Raw genomic sequence first — 16773 nt, forward strand, 5'->3', positions numbered from 1 at the left:
GAATTGAAAGAAAAAAAAAAAAGTAGCAGCAGAATACATTCCCTAAGAAATACTTTCCATCCCCTCCCTGATCTCCCCTGCCATAGACAAAAAAATCTTATTTATTTAAACTGATTTTTTTTAAATAAAACGTTAGAGCTTAAGGATAGAAGACATTGGTGTGTTACATACATATCAATCTTAATTTTGTTGATGTGACTGTTAAATAAATAAATAGAGAGATCATCCGGGTCATGATGTTGCTTGCAAATCAGACTGCATAATGCCATGCCTTCAGGTTTTGGAAGGTGAAGCTTACTGTTACTGTCTTCACTTTGAGATGGATTGCAAAGGGGTTGTTGACAGTATTCATTCAGCAACCGAAGAATTTTCATAGTAAGGAGTTATTATTTCTTAGTGTTGCTCTCTTATGTCTAGTAATCAAACTTTTAGTCTTGGTTTTTAAGGAGACAAGCTAATGGGATTGCTTACGCTTTGATACTATATCTCGTCTAGTGATAATAATCATGTTTCCTCTTGTATTGCTCATTTGATTATTGATGAAATGGTTTAAGTTTGTTATTGTAAAAAAAAAAATGGTTAACCTATTTGGTCCGCAGAGACTTAAACTAACAATTTAATCATTCGTCCACAACATAATTACCCGACCAACCTGAAAATACATGAGCCAGGATTTGCCTATAGTAACAGCTCTAATTGGCAATTGTAAAGTTTTGATTAGTATAAGAGAGAAAACTTTAGAACAGAAAACATTCGACTTCATGTCACTAATGACTAAACAATTTTCTGTTTGCTATCAATTTCAACATCAAGTTCAAGAATGCCTCGCTAAAAATCCTTTGCTTAGTATAGAAGATAACTGGTTGCCCATATTAAATTCGTATTATGTGTACTCTCGGTTCGTTAATAAATTTAGCTTGATTGTTAATCCCACTTGTTGCTTTTACTGCATATCTCTTCTTGTTCTCTCTTTTTTACTTGAGGAAGAAACAATGAAGAAAAACAGAACATTATGATAGGACTAAACATGGGAGCAAGAGTGGTTGGTACCACATTGAACTGATGCTGAAACTCCAATTGTGAATGTATCTCGGTTCATATTTAATTATGGGTTAACGCAAAAATAAACAAAGTTATAATTTAAACTTTTCACTGGCTTTTCAAGTTTTATAATAGTTTTAACAAGGTCTGGCTTTTCCTCTGATTTAGGTCAACCAAGAAACCCTTGTGATTTTCTGCAATCAAAAGATATCCTCATGCTATTAAAAGAATTCAAGAAATGTAAATTATTAACATCCAAATTTAAAATCTATTTCTATTTGGATTTTGTAGCATGAATTCATTTGGAACCATGATCAAGTTGGCTGCAAATTTTGGAAGAACTTCGTAATTTAGGTCAAATTGTAGTTGATGTGACTCCGGCTCTATAAATGAAGAGTAAGTTGGCTTCCAAGGAATAAAGTAAAATGCCTTGAGTTTTATATAGTAAGATGTATTGTACATTTAAGAGTGGAGAAGAACATAAAGATGATTGATTTACAGAGTTGGAGCCCTCTCAACGGAGCCAGCAATCACAGTGAGCAGGTTATTACCAAAAGGGTCACTGAGATGTTTTGCTAAGTTCTCAACTGGACCTTCTCCAGTGACATAAGCTTGGAAGTAGAAACCAAGCATTGCAAACATTGCAAGCCTACCATTCTTAATTTCCTTCACCTTTAGAAGTGCAGCTTGGTCTGGATCCTTTGCTAGGCCCAATGGGTCAAATGGACCACCTGGATGAAGCTTGTCTTCCAAATCCTATAAGGAATAGGTCACTTTCAGTAAATCAACTGATGAATTTCTGTTAAAATATATGAATAGGGTGGTAATATGCATTCCCATCATGCACTTAACTGACTTAAGTATGAATCAAGAGAGTTCGTTTGAAAAAATAATAACCTTCCCTCAGTAACAAAAATGTTACATACCAGGCCATTAATTATTCTGTAGTACTCAGCACCACCCACAAGAACTATCTCAGCAACAACAGCAACAATAAGATTGATGGGGATGGGTTTCCCGAAGTAGTTCAACGTACCCCCATCAAGAAGCAAAGCTCCGGTCTGCATTGATTCCATGGAGAAGATCAGCTCAATGCAAACAACACAATCACAAATTTGCAATCAAGGCCGTTTTAAAATATGCTATGTGCTGACTGCTAAATTAAAAGCCTCTATTGAAAATCAAAATAGATTATTAGTTATCCAATAATCATAATTAATTTAAGACATGGTAAACAAAGAATGAATGCAAAAAATGGAATATGACATGGGTAAAATAAATGGCAAGGATGCTCAATCTGAAGGCAATAGAATGGTATTTGTTCATGGCCTTAACTCAAGTAAATTGGAGTTGTTTTGCTCATGGCAGAGAGAATAAGGGTCTTGTTTTGCAACTGCTCACAGAAGTGCTTCTAGCAAGCTGCAGCTTAGCATCAGGGCAACTTTTTTTTTTCTTCAATTTTACAGTTTAAGGCAAGGTGAAGTTTGGAAAATGTTTTAAGACCCAACAAAATTGTGCACAACATTTGATTTCCTAGTGAACTAAGAGTAGTGAATCAGTGACTAAATGAACTGATATAACAAACATAATTTTCCCATGTCCAACAGCTTCCATTTTAATTACCTCCTATCCAAAAGGAAACAAGAAAAGAAAAAAGAGGAAGCATTTTATCAATTACGATTAAAAGATATTAAGCATATTTTTGGTTTCGAGCAAGTGAATTTCTCCCTAGGAAGGAAGCATCAACAAGATGTACATGTTAAATTGAGGTATTCCTTTCCCTGACCATCTTTCAACTACTTTGCAGCAGATAGTATGTATAAGAAGTTAGAAATACCAAATACATGTATAATTGCAAAAGTTATTTACACAAAAACTTAGCTTAGAATTGTGTTATCAGGTATTTCTAAATACTTAATTTGTTGAGTCATAAAATCAGTGTATTAATGAATTTAACAGGGGTGACAATTGACAGATCTTGCAAACCTTGAACCAAACAGCCTCAGGACCACAGTTAGCTCCGTATTTGTTAAAGGCCTCAGGAATGATGAATCCAGCAGCACCAAGCATTGCCCATCTGGCATGAATCAACTCAAACGCCTGGTATCTGCATCACATCATCAGATAATCTAACATAATCTAACTCAGCATTTCAGTGTATATATAGATATCTAACTTTCTGAGTGTACATACTTGGCGAAGTCCTCTGGCTTCTTGCTAAGACCAAACGGGTCATAACCATAACTGCAGGCATGCAGATCAGCAAATCAAACAAAGCAACAAGAATTGAACACTATAAACATTCAGTAACATCAAGTTTTCAATAGTTCACATGTCAATGAGAGTTGTAGCATGAAAGAAAAGGAAACTAGAGAGATGAAAACACCATACTCTCCAGGCACTTCTCCGGTCAAGTACTCGGGGATCTCTGATCGGTCCAAGAGACCCTCAGGCAAGAAGATCCTTCTGTCAGGACCTGCCACAAATTGAAAGCAAAAGGTCAACAAGTTATGAAATTCAAACCCTCCTACTATAATACCCCGTGCTCGTACTTTCAGAAGAATTGAACCTCTTGACATATATATAATACCCTGCATCAGTTTCTGTCTTTATTTAAGCCACTAGGCATGGACTATTAAGTTGATACCCCTTTGGACATTATCTACCATCAACTTGTCTGTGTTTGGATAAGCATTTGCAAAATTTATTATGAATGAAACTGATTCTGATTTTGATTAAAATTGATTTTAAAGTGATGCGATTTGGTTTAATGAAACTTAGTATACTTTTTTTTTTTATCTAACTTGAAGTTATCTAAAGTAATTTCAGCTCAAAATTGATTCTAGACACAATCAATTTCTCAGTGTGAAACTAAACATGCGAGCATTTTCTTAAAATCATGATTCTGGATAATCTAACATGAATCCAAACACCCTATTCATTGTTAAGAAAAGAAAACGAGAATGTGTAGAAACAGATGGCCATTGGAGTTGGGAGAGTGACTCACCATACCACTTGGCGAGTTCCTCATTGGCGGGGGATACAGCAGCAGGCTTTTTCTTTGGAGGAGGTGGTGCTGCCTTCTTCTTGGAGAAAAGCGCAACGGTCTTGAAAGTAACAGGTGTAGACGGTGATGGAGCAGACCTGGTGGCGCCTCTCAGGCTCACGGGGTTTCCAAGCATTTCTGACATAGCTGCGGTGGAAGCCGCCAGGGAAGCCATGTTTTCGAAAGGTGAGAACGAAGAGGAAGATACTATATGCATGGTTTGGTGGACGTGCAAGAGCCACGTAGGATTCATGATCCTCAACTCTCATTGGTTTGCATGCAACAACAGTGTGTAATCCAATGCAATAATGTGATTGGATTTACCCTCACAGCTGGAAGATCATAGACCTTACGTGTGCTGCTCCTGGGCGTGTATTATGTTTGGATAATGTGGTTTATCCTATATATTATACTATATACCTATGTTAAACATGTTGTACATTAAGATATTCGTACAAAATAATTTATGCAAGAAACAATGATTAATTTTCTTATGAGACTGTGAGCCTACACACATAAAACTAATATTTTCTTTTTAATATAATTTATATTATGTTAAAAAACTAATAAAAATTTAACTCTAAATCAATTAATTAAAAAACATACATATCACTTATTTCAACCTTATTAGTAATATAACACATTTATTTTGTAACAAGGATTCATCCCATCCAGCTCTTCATTAGTACTTTTCTTCGCATTACCACTACGGCTCTACACAATATAACATCGTAACAGAGTAACGCTCACATGACTTTAGGATACACAATGCACAAAAGACAGTATGGACCCAAGCTTATGGAAAAAAAGAAGAAGAAGAAGAATAAAACAAAGTATGAAAGTCTGCAAACTAATAAATTTCTAATGAATTAGTAATATTATACCTAAATCTATTTAATCACATAAATGCAAACAAAAATGGCTAAACAAACATCTTAAGTTGAGGAAAGATAAGATGATCGCCTAAAATGCACCTAAAAGCTAAGTATTCACATGTACATTATATAAAAAAAGTATTCACATGTATCCGTAGATATTTGTTAAAATATAATTTTTCTAACAATAAATAAATTTAGAAATAACAATTTTGAAACGTTTATTTATATAAAAAATAAATAACTTTGAAACATATATTTATACTAATAATAAACTAAAGCAACATAACATTAATATAATTAAGGATATTTAAGGGTACACCTTAAGATAGCTTAATTACTATCCGCTGGTCCTCTGTCCCCTTTAAATAATTAGGTAGAAAAAAATTATTCATTTTATTCATAATTACCTATTAAAAATGTTTGGTGGAGTTTGGATTTCCTTCTAATATGATAAATCTTATTATGTTTTGGGTGGAATGTTCATTACTTTCTCTGTTGTGGAATGGTAACAGAAGAGGATTCCGTCAAGGGAATCCATTGTCTCTATATTTATTTTAAATTTGTATTGAAAAATTAGGGTAAATTTACAATAGTAGGTTAATTTGTAAAAGAATTACGAGAATAAGTAGATATTGAAAATATTACACACTATAAATAAGTCATATTTTAAAATACGATTTTAAAATATTATAATTTAAAAAAATTACTAAAAACGTGTTTTGGATCACAACTTCAAGTATTATATATTTTTTAAGTAAAAATACTGAAGTTGTGTTTTAAATCAAAACTTCAAGCATTTTATATTAAAAAAAATGCTGAAGTTGTGGTCCACGTTAAAAAATATTGAAGTCGTGTCTTGGAAAAGTATAAACTCTTATTTTAATTTTTTTTTTATATAAAATCATATTTTAAAATATGACTTACTCATAATTTGTACCCATTCTTGTAATTTGTTTTAAAAATTAACCCACTCCTGTAAATTTGCCAAAAAATTAGCTTTGATGATTACTCAAGCTACTAATGAAGGAACTTGGAAGCCTGTTAAAATTTATGCTCAGGTGCCTCATATTACTCATCTGTTCTATGCAGATGATGTTCTTCTCTTCACTAAAGCAAAGGCTTCTCAGGTTAGAAATGTTGTTTCTGTTCTGGATAATTTTTGTAAAATGTCTGGTCTGAAAGTTAACATTCCAAATCTCGAGCTTGTTGTTCTATAGGGGTTCCAACCTCCAAAAGAAGAATTATGATGTCAATTTCTGGTATTCAATTTGTTAGTGATATAGGAAAATATTTGGACTTTCCAATGTTTATTGGTAGAGTGTTTTATCATTCAAAAGTTTGAAAACAGACTTGCTGCCTCTTTGAAAGGTCGTTTGCTTAATAAGCCAAAGAGGATTACTCTTGCTCAAATTTGTTCTCTATTCTCTTCCCCTTTATGCTATGAGTATTTATAAATGCCTGAATGGCTCTGTTCTAAATTGGATTCTATTATTAGTAATTTCATTTGGAAAGGTGGAACTGGTAGAGGTTGTCATCTTATCAGCTAGAAGAAAATCGCTAGGCCTAAACGATTTGGGGGGCTTGGGTTGAGAACGATGAGAGGAAGTAACACTGCCATGTTAGGTAAATTGATTTGGAGTCTCATTAATCATGGCCAGAAACTATGGCATTGTGTTTTAGTCCAAAAATATTGTCCTAATCAATTCCAGTCTCCATCCTTTGTTGCTCCTGTGGGTAGATTTTCCCATATTTGGTGAGCTGTTTATAAAACCTTTAAGGTGTTTCAAGCTGGCTTTACAATCAGGATAGGGAATGGTGCTTCCAGAGTCTGGTATGATAATTGGTCAGGAAAAGGTCCCTTATGTTTGAAAGTGTCGCATGTGGACATCCAGGACAGGGATCTTCGGATTATTGATCTGATCCAAGATGGAAAATGGAATCTAAATTTATTAGCTACTCCTCTAAATGATGAAATTAACAGATTGTTCCTTCAACCTCCCCTATAACTCATCCAGAGGTCCCTAATTCCTTTGGTTGGGCTGGCAGTAGGAATGCTCTTTTCTCTGTTCACTCTGCTTATGTTTGGCTACCAATACAGATGTTTCAATATACTTCCTCCAGCTGAACTTCAATTGGATTTGGAAGTTGAAGATTCCTCAGAGTGTGAAAGTTTTTTTATGGCAGATTTGACATCGATCTTTACCTGTCCTTTCTGAGCTGAACTATAGAAATAATATTTCTTCTTATACCAATCCGAGATGCTTACTGCACCAGGAAGATGTGATTCATTGCTTGCTATTATGTCTAGGGTTGAATTAAGTTTTTTATCTCCTTAAACTGAGCTTTCAACTTCCTAATTCTCATAATCGATTCAGAACTTATATTATGGTGTTCTTTTCCTTGTAAACTATCTAGAAAACTAGATGTAAGTTTATCTTTGAAGGTGCACCTTTTAGTCCGCATGCCATAGCCTCATCATCAGTAGCTCTAGCACTAACCATTTAAAAAGCCTTTTCTTTAGAGGCATTTCACTCTCATTCTTAGCATTTAGTTTGTTGGAGACCTCCTATTCAGGGTTCAGTGGCTATAAATGTGGATGAGAGTGTTTGTGGTGATCTTAAAAGAGTTTGATTTGGTTGTCTTATACGTGATTCTTTGGGTAATTGGCCTCATGGATTTGCAGGTCATATTCATGGAGATGAGGTAGTTCAAGCTAAACTAATGGGTATTTTCAAAGGTCTTCAGCTGGTTTGGGAGATGGGATTTCGGAATGTGATTCTATATTCTGATTCCACTTATGTTTTGTTCTTGATAAATAAAACCAATGCTCTCATTTTCAGCTTCAAGCTGTCTTTGCATTATACTGTTAAGAGAAGGAAATTCGTCATTTAGCCAAGTTTACCTTTGCTTATTGCGGATGCTATAACTTCATTCGTGATTAATTCTTTTTTGTTTCTTTTCTTTGTTTCCACTGTACCAAAAAAAAAAAAACTATCTATTTTCAATTAATAACAAATTTATCCACGTGAAAATATTTTATTGTTATCCCTAAATTAAGTTATATTTCAAGTCTCTTGTATTTATAATTATTCCCTAAGACGCTAAATTAGATATTTGATATATCTACATATATAAATAAAGGGATGACCCAAAAATATCATGCTGGTGGATATGGAGAATGAATCAAATCAAATTATTTTACTTTAATTAAATCTTTATTTTTAATGTTTTCCATCTCAATCATACAGATTGAAAGAAAAAAAGAAAAAAAAAATCATTCACAGCCGCTAGTAAAAGAACCTTGGAAAAGTTAAGGATTAGTGATAAGATAATAAGCATAAATGTTTGCAAGACTTATATGAATGAGATCAATCTTGCAGCCCAAACAAGAATTTATCCAAGGCCGGAGACGAAATGGTGGTTGCGAGCTGTTGGTGTTCATCTTCATCTTCATGGCTGCCACTGTCATTGCCACTGCATTCGAACTTGAAGGCAGCATCAACGTCACTGTCCCCGAAATGGAAATATCACGCATTTTCTGAAGCCTCCTCCTCCTCGTGTTCTCTCGTTCACAACAACCAAGACGACGACCTTCAAGCTCTCTTACAGATCCTTCCATCTGATTTGCATCACAATCTCCTCAATCAACCTAACCGCCCTCAACTTCTAGAGGTTCATCACTTCTCAATTTCATCGCCTACTTATTTATTTACTTACCGCTTCTCTTTCTACTCAACCTTTCCTTAATCGTTATCCATTAGGTTATTTTGGATTTGGGGCGTTTTCCAGAAGCGCGTTATCTAGGAAAACACGGAGGCCATTCTTTAAGGAACACTGAGGTAAAAGTATACCATGCACTTGCACTTCTCATTCAATTGTATTATTTATGTGAATGTGATGTCCAGAAATGTGTTGTATTGTATTGTGTATTTGTGTAGCTTAGGTAACAGTGAAGGAGTTGGAATATGCTGAACAAGCTGTTGGTGAATTTGGGAAGGACAATAGAGCTGGCATTGAGGGTACGTTACACCGAATATCTGCAATTAGGAGTAGGAATGGTCACATAGTTGGTTTGACCTGTCGAGTTGGGAGAGCTGTCACTGGCCAGATTGATATGGTTTATGATCTGCTTCAGTATGGGAAGAGCATTTTATTTGTTGGAAGGTATATAACACACTGTTCCCTGCTTGGTAACTCTTTCTTACTGATGTTTTAAGATACTATACTAGTTGAAATGTTGACAACAGGAACCCCTGAAATGAAATTAGTTTGATTCATTCATTATATTCGATAAGAAATAGTTCTGATATGTTTCTTTATCCTTGTCTTACTTTTGGTCTAAATGTCATGTCATTTGGTATTCTCTTAAAATGTAAAATACTTGATGTAATCCGTGTGCGTGTGTGTGGCATTGTTAATTATAATAAATAATCTAAGTTGTTCGTTTGGACGTTTTTTTAAAGTTATGTTAGGCATCAATCTAATAAATGCTAACTTAAAAGTCACTAATCATGGTGTGTTGGTTCATTAATCCAACAACATAGTAGAATGTTCAACTCAAAGATTCACTGTGCACAGTTTCTCAACAAAGATTTGATGTTTTTTTTTTCTTTTTCTCTTTTATCTCCTATAATTCGGATTCTCTCAGGCCTGGGGTTGGCAAAACTACTGTTATGCGAGAGATTGCTCGTGTACTGTCTGATGAGCTTCACAAAAGAGTGGTATGCCAATTTTTCAGCATCTTGCAGTATTCTTTCTTCCTCAAAGTACTTTTGTAGACTGGCTCATGTTTCAATAAATTCTTGCAAATTGGGTAGGTGATTGTTGATACCAGCAATGAAATTGGAGGTGATGGCAATATTCCACATGCAGCAATAGGTGGTGCACGAAGAATGCAGGTGCCTGAGCCATCAATGCAACATAGAGTGATGATTGAGGCAGTAGAAAATCACATGCCTGAGGTGATTGTAGTAGATGAGATTGGCACAGAAGCTGAAGCTCATGCTTGCCGATCAATTGCCGAGCGAGGAATCATGCTTATTGGGACTGCTCATGGACAGCAGCTTGAAAATATCATCAAGAATCCTACACTGTCTGATCTGGTTTGTTTTTATTTTTATATGGTTGTGCCAATAACATCTGGTTATGCCAATAACATCTAAGGGTGTGTTGGGAAAATGTTGGGTTGAACGTAGCCCACATTTTTTCCAATCCACTGATATACTTCTCCCTTTTGAGCTTTGGAATGCGTAAATGGACGTTTGGTGCCTTGCAAACTGCAAACCAAACAAACACTAAGACTTTTTAGTTTTTGCTTTCAAAGTCTATCTATTGCTTTCTTGGGTGTAAAAGGCCTTTAAGAGAAAAAAAAAAAAACTTATGATAGTTCACTGTTTGCTCTTATTTAACTGTTCCGTTAGTTTAATTTTAGTATTTTCATGTGAACATTAATGCATCATTATTGACCTGCAAGCTTTAGGGGGGAGGGGCAATCAAGTCATTATTGAGCATGACAAGTGTGCACTGAATTCTATTATGTATTTAAACTAATATTTGTAACTGTCTGTCTCTTTTAACCTTGCTTTATGGTCTGCATAAGTAGTTCTGTAGAAAAGGCTTGAAACTGAATCCTATTTTATGGTGTAAAAGAGTTTTCATTGACGTTTTAATTTTCAAAAGTATCCTGAAAAATTATATCACCCATTCAGTTCAATAAGCATTTAGTAGATTAATATTTGATGTTAAAGATTTAAAGATTTACTTGATTTGTGGAGCCATGAATCATTGTGCAATATAATCAACAGTAATATTCAAGATTCACCTCCATTTGCTTTATTAGATTGGCGGAATAGAAAGTGTTACTCTGGGAGATGCAGAAGCCAGAGCCAGAAATTCTCAGAAGACAATTCTTGAGAGGAAAGCACCTCCAACATTTGATTTCTTAATTGAGATGAGAGATAGACACTACTGGCTTACACATCAGGTATGTTAATTGAGCATATATTACTATGATAGTAACAATAGTCTTACTTATCCCACTAGGTGCAATTAGTTATATGGATCACGCGACCACATCAAACACCGTAAAAAACTAAATTATTAGGGATATTTATTATTCAACATGAGTCCCCTTCTAATAATTTCTTCCATTTTTTTTTCACACACACACACACATGTATATCTCCTGCTGATAAAAAAAAAAAAAAACACATGTATATCTCCCTCAACAGTTCCTTTTATGGCCTTATTACACATGCCCAAACTATGTTAACCAATTTTCTATCATTTTTTCTTTGGAGCCTTTTTTTTTCACTTTATACCTAGCCTGTATCTTGTGCATGCCATCTTCATTAATTTTCCATCGTTTATAATTTTGATCATAGATACTTGAGCCTAGAAATCTGTGGCTTAAAATCTTCTCTAATTTTTACTTTTAAGTCATTTTTCTCTTGTTTTTCATTAAAATCATAATGCATATATCTTGTCTTATTCCTACTCAAGCGAAAACCCTTTGATTCCAATGTTTGTCTCCAAAGCTCAAGTTTAGAGTTAACCTCTTTTGATTTCTCAATCAAAATTATATCATCTACAAAAGAGTATGCATTTGTGGATAATCTCTTATATTCTCCTGGTAATGTTGGAAATACTATCACTAGTACTTGAAAAATGTTGCGCAAGTGATTTATCTGAGAGACAAAATGGGTTCACTCCTTCCTATTACACCTTCCATTGCTACAAGATCCCAGCAATTGTGTGATAGATCACAGATGACATATTCCTTTACATTTTAGTGGCAAGTTATTTCAAAATCATGTTTTAAAACAATTTTATTTGAAGCTTTTCTTTCTTCGTACTAGTTTATATAAAGTCATTTTTGTTATTCATTTTAACTTTTCAGAATACATTACTATATTATCCAGCCATTTGAATATGAAATTTACATAACACAATAAATGTACTAAAATTCATGAGGGGAATCACTCAACTTAGAAGGTGGTATAGATGTTCTTGGTTCAAAGCTCAATGTGAATTTGAATCCCGTGCCTCATGATTTAGTGTTGAAGTTTTATTGATATTTTTTTTTGTTAATGACAATTACTCGAGCAGAATTATATGGGCCAATTAAAGGGCCAGGGAGGCTAGTTTCTGTTAATCATTAAAGGCATTGATAAGCTAAAATGTGAGTTGGTTTTAATTATGACTTCTTTATATCTTGTTTTCCTTTTGCAGACTGACAAAAGTGTAGATATGTTGCTTCGAGGAATAAGTCCACAGGTTGAGGTAATTCTTTAGTCTTGTAAAGCTTTTCTATTATTGTTGTTGTTTCGGCCTATACTCCGTAACACTTCTCATTTGTAATGGTTGCAAGTGATCATTATGCCTGATCTATTACTAACAAATTCCTGGATTAAAATGACCATTAGCTTTTTGGTTGAGGCCAGATGAAAAAGCTTTAAATTTTAATATTCAGTTTCCTCACTATTTTCTGAAACTATTTAATAAAGAGCAAAAGTCATTATTAGCCTTCTGAGACTGGACAAACTTAAGTAACTATTTTCATAGAAATATAGGTTCGCGCCTGGCTTGTTCTTTTCTTCTTTGGTTTCTTCCCCAGTAAGTTTATATAAGTGTGAGCCAGAGTGAATGTCCATTCATACTTTCCAGAAGCCCAAATTTGCAATAATTACATGAATTTTGTCTTTGAACCTTTCTCTCCAAATTAATAGAAGCTACAGATACATCACTCTTTTCTAGATAAAAATTACACGGATATTATGAATGCCGCCTTCAACTTAACTTTAGGTTCCAAATATTTGGACTCTGGAGTAACATTCTGTAATTTGAAGAATTCTGTTCAAAGTTAATTTGGCGCATGCTTAAGTTGTCATATGGATGTTATTTTTCTTTTAAATTTGGTTCGTAGGCTCTGGTGCAATAATGTCTGACCAGTGTATAAGGAGCTTCTTATGGATCTTTTATATCATCTTTCCAGAATATTCATATTATGACTGATGATATCTCTAACTTTTTTTGCAGGTAAGAAAAAGAGATGAAAAATGTAAGGTCGTGATAGAAAAGTCTAAAGCATATGATAAATGCCAAATTTGATTTTCCCCTTGCCTATAATATAATTCATTTTGAAGCAGTGTAGGATTGTTAAATTGTTTAAAAACCAATTCATGTTTAAAGCTATAAAGGTGCTCAGGATTATGTAAATTATGTATTTTTTTTTTCATTGACATTACAATGTATATGTTTATATCTTCGCTTTGAAGTTACATCCATGTGTTCTTCTTTCTTTACCTTATTGTTCCGGATATAAACAATTTAGAACATTACATCCGATTATACCATGAGGGGAATCACTCAACTTTTTTGCTTCTGCCAAGATCTTCCCAGCCTGTTCCATCTCAACAGCATTTGAATAAGCACTAGCAAGAACAGTATACGTGTAGCCATCCGGTCTAAAACCCCTCATCATCTCTATAGGTGGCAAAACGGTCTACCTGTCCAATGTATAATGGATTGGGTCAAAATAGCCAGGGTTTAATTTGGACCTAAATAATAAAACCCAAGTCCCGTAAAAGTCCCTTTTTTGTGGGCTTTTAACATGTTTTGCAGAAGGAAAGTATCAATTCATTGAGAATCTTATTCTCTCTAATCTCCTTAACCAAGTCCCACATCAAGTAAACCACATTGTTTTATGAAAAATCCAGTGTGAGGGTAAGGGTTAGAGTGAAGAATTGGTAAGTGAATGTTGGCAACAAAAATGGCACGTGAGGCTCGTGCGAGTATCCACCTCCTCATTCTTCTACTAAAAAGCATGTTGATGCAGGCGATGTTTCTTCTGCCTTCTACTTCTTTCCCACTGTACGGTGTAACCTAAATCCCACCTTTAATGACACCTTCTTCTTCCTCCTCACTGTAAAGTGCAACTTAAATCCCACAATGAAATCGTTTTCTACCTTTGGGAGGTAATTTGGACTGGGAATGCACTTGCTTTCCATGTTTGGATGAGCATTAGCAAAAGTGACTTTGAATTAAATTGATTTTGGTTGAGATTGATTTTGAAGTGATGTAATTTATGTTTGGATGTTTCTATTATAAAATTAAGTTAGAAATAAATTTATTATAAAATTTTCAATCTAGTGTGAAAGCTATGCAAAATTGTTTTAATTCATAATCAATTTTAAACCTCTAAAATCTTCTCTCAAATATGTGAAAATTCATCTAAAATTAATTTTGAACTTTGGAATTAAATTTTGTAATGTGAAATCAAACACACACTAGTTGCTTTCTATTATCCTAGTTATTTCCTCTTGCAACAACATTGATTGATTGCAGCCTTTTAAAACATTTTGTGCAAAATAAAAATAAAAGTTAAATTAATAAGAAAGTTCTAAATTATTTAAGAATTTTTAATTAGATTTTCAAATTATAAAAAAATTGTAATTGGGCTTCTAATTTTTTAGTTATTATTAATCGAGACTTTAAGTTTTATATACCACAAATTGTCATTTTCTCACAGCTTCAAATCGTGTAAACTAACCCATGGAGTTGAGGTAGTGGTGTAAAATTCCTTCATATGTCATGAAAAAATTCTAAATTAATTATTGTTACCTAATATGACTACGTTAGAATTAAGGTCCAATTAGACTAAAATAAAACAAATAAATATATGTGAAATTTAAGATTAAACCAAAATTATTAATTTTCAAAATTTGGAAAATATAAATACTAGGTTTTAATTATTTTATTATTAAGTATTGAATATTTTTCATTTATTTAATAATTATATGGTAGGTTTGTTTTTATTTATTTAATAAATTTCACTTACATGGCTTTATTTCATTGTCAGTTTTTATTGCATATTTTTTTTAGTTTTTATTTTGTTAATTTGTAGGTATTGGGAGAATTATAATAGGTTTTAATGATTTTTTATTATTTTTTATCGGAAAATTTTAATGATTTCATTATTGACCATTAAAATCCTTGTATTTATTTATTTTTATTTAGTAATTCTCTTCCTTTTTATTTGTTTTTTAAGATTGTTTTATAGAAATCAATAAATGCTACAACAGTTTTTATTCTAATAAAATAGTCGTAGAATTTTCTATTTTATCCATTTCTCTTTTCACTCTACAATATATGTGTAAATTAATTACAAATAAGAAAATAAAAAAGAGTGTAATTAATAAAATACTAATTAATGTACTATTGAATTTTGTAAGCGAAAGATAAATATGAACAAAAATTCTCTAAAAATTTCAACAACTAAAAGAGAATAGAGGGAGCATTTAATAAATTATATTAATTACTATGAAATTTAATACATAGTGGGTTTTTAATTATACTTTTTAAAATATTTTTTTCATTTTTAAATCTCTTATATAATTTAGTTCTTACATAATAAAGAAATGAAGTTTTGGTACAATGTTTCCCACTCAAATTAGGGGCACTTTAGACGATTCATTCTTAAATATTTCATTTTTATTTATTTAATAAACTGTATTAACTACTATCAGATTTAATACATAGCGGGATTTTAATGTATAACTTTTTTAATTACCGTATTAGGTAATGGGATAAATGTACTGCTCTGTATTTTTTTTATATCTATTTTTAAAGATTTTTACATAGAAATTAATGTAATAAATTTTCTTAATTCTAATAAAATAATTGTTAAGTATCTTATTTATTTATACTCCATAATAAATACACATGTATCAACTAAAATCTCTCTCTCTCTCTCTCTCTATATATATATATATATATATATATATATATAGATTGTGTGAATATATATGGTGGTAGCTTAGTTTGATTATGTTGTTGGATGATGAAGTTTGTGGATTGTTGAAGTTTTGATTAATAACGCAACACTTGCGTCACCGATGCTATAGGCTCATATATATTATTAGCATTAGGTTTGAGGATAATTTCTTTCTTTGTTTACAGAGGGATATGTGCATCTTTCAGAATGATGTATTACTTTTATTCTTTTGTGTTTTTATTTTATTTTTCCTGTGATGCAGATTTTTTGTTCTTGGATGGACGGATAAATAGATTGTGAATACTTTTGGTCATGCCTTAAATTGACCATTTTGCTAATGATTGGACAATGTATTGATTGGATGAAGTTGTTTTGATTCTTGTTTTTATTGAAAGCTAGATTGTTTTCTTTTGATAGCATACTAGAGTGTTTTTAAAACATTTCAGGTTGAAGCATGCAGTTTTAGCTTAACTCAATTTCTCCCTTGGTCATAGTTTAAAACTTAGCTTTTTATGTATATTAAAAGCTTAAAGATGCTTTTGCAAATTTCAAGTAAGAAATGCTTCAACGATTTTTTTTTCTTAAATTATATGTCACAAATTGACATAAGGAGATTTTTATTTTTAATTTATAGTTTAATTGGCCTGGTCTTTTGAAGTTAAAATATGCATGCAATAAATACGAAGTATTTTTCAGTTTTTGGTCCTTGACCTAGTGGAACTTATGGTTAGTTTGTTTGCACCTGTCCGAGCACTTCCATTGAGGTATGGAAGCAAGAATTGGATCAGTGCTTTCTACTTCAATACCCCGTAACAGTGAGATGCTTTCGTCATCTATGCTATATTGAAGCTAATTTCTGGCTTTGTTAACAGAGGGATAGGTGCATCTTTGAGCATGATGTATTTATTTATTTTCCTTTGTGGTTTAGTTTTATTTTTCCTGTGTTGCAGTTTTTGATGTTCTTGGTTAATATTCCATTCAGTTATAAATTCTACTTTCTCGTGAAATAGAATCTTATATCCCTTTGAATAAAA

The 16773-nt window shown here is 32.8% G+C and overlaps 2 protein-coding genes across 2 annotated transcripts; one reads left to right on the forward strand and one right to left on the reverse strand.

The window, feature by feature from the left end:
• Positions 1 to 1457: 1457 nt before the first annotated feature.
• On the reverse strand, positions 1458 to 4363 carry LOC100817348 (chlorophyll a-b binding protein CP26, chloroplastic). The gene is made up of 6 exons (XM_003556354.5): positions 4049 to 4363; positions 3433 to 3517; positions 3235 to 3285; positions 3028 to 3148; positions 1968 to 2102; positions 1458 to 1797 (listed from the first exon to the last, which is right to left on the reverse strand). Exons 1-6 carry the CDS (start codon positions 4338 to 4340, stop codon positions 1537 to 1539), a joined length of 945 nt encoding a protein of 314 aa, XP_003556402.4. The 5' UTR covers positions 4341 to 4363; the 3' UTR covers positions 1458 to 1536.
• Positions 4364 to 5973: 1610 nt separating this feature from the next.
• Positions 5974 to 13348, forward strand: LOC100817880 (uncharacterized protein ycf45). The gene is made up of 9 exons (XM_003556355.4): positions 5974 to 6092; positions 8346 to 8637; positions 8727 to 8804; positions 8909 to 9129; positions 9614 to 9686; positions 9783 to 10067; positions 10805 to 10948; positions 12196 to 12246; positions 13003 to 13348. Exons 1-9 carry the CDS (start codon positions 5986 to 5988, stop codon positions 13072 to 13074), a joined length of 1323 nt encoding a protein of 440 aa, XP_003556403.2. The 5' UTR covers positions 5974 to 5985; the 3' UTR covers positions 13075 to 13348.
• The last annotated feature ends 3425 nt before the right edge of the window (positions 13349 to 16773 follow it).

The sequence above is a fragment of the Glycine max genome, chromosome 20 (genome assembly GCF_000004515.6).
Source record: "Glycine max cultivar Williams 82 chromosome 20, Glycine_max_v4.0, whole genome shotgun sequence".
NCBI lineage: Eukaryota > Viridiplantae > Streptophyta > Magnoliopsida > Fabales > Fabaceae > Glycine > Glycine max.

What these genes read in the sequence shown, in the direction of transcription:
- LOC100817880 (XM_003556355.4), top strand. Translation starts at nt 5,986, where the DNA reads ATGAAGGAACTTGGAAGCCTGTTAAAATTTATGCTCAGGTGCCTCATA. An exon ending in ACCGCCCTCAACTTCTAGAG is followed by an intron (nt 8,638 to 8,726) that starts GTTCATCACTTC and finishes GTTATCCATTAG; the next exon opens with GTTATTTTGGATTTGGGGCG. An exon ending in GAATAAGTCCACAGGTTGAG is followed by an intron (nt 12,247 to 13,002) that starts GTAATTCTTTAG and finishes CTTTTTTTGCAG; the next exon opens with GTAAGAAAAAGAGATGAAAA.
- LOC100817348 (XM_003556354.5), bottom strand. Translation starts at nt 4,340, where the DNA reads ATGAATCCTACGTGGCTCTTGCACGTCCACCAAACCATGCATATAGTA. An exon ending in CTGAGGCTGTTTGGTTCAAG is followed by an intron (nt 2,103 to 3,027) that starts GTTTGCAAGATC and finishes GAATCAATGCAG; the next exon opens with ACCGGAGCTTTGCTTCTTGA. An exon ending in ACAGAATAATTAATGGCCTG is followed by an intron (nt 1,798 to 1,967) that starts GTATGTAACATT and finishes TATTCCTTATAG; the next exon opens with GATTTGGAAGACAAGCTTCA.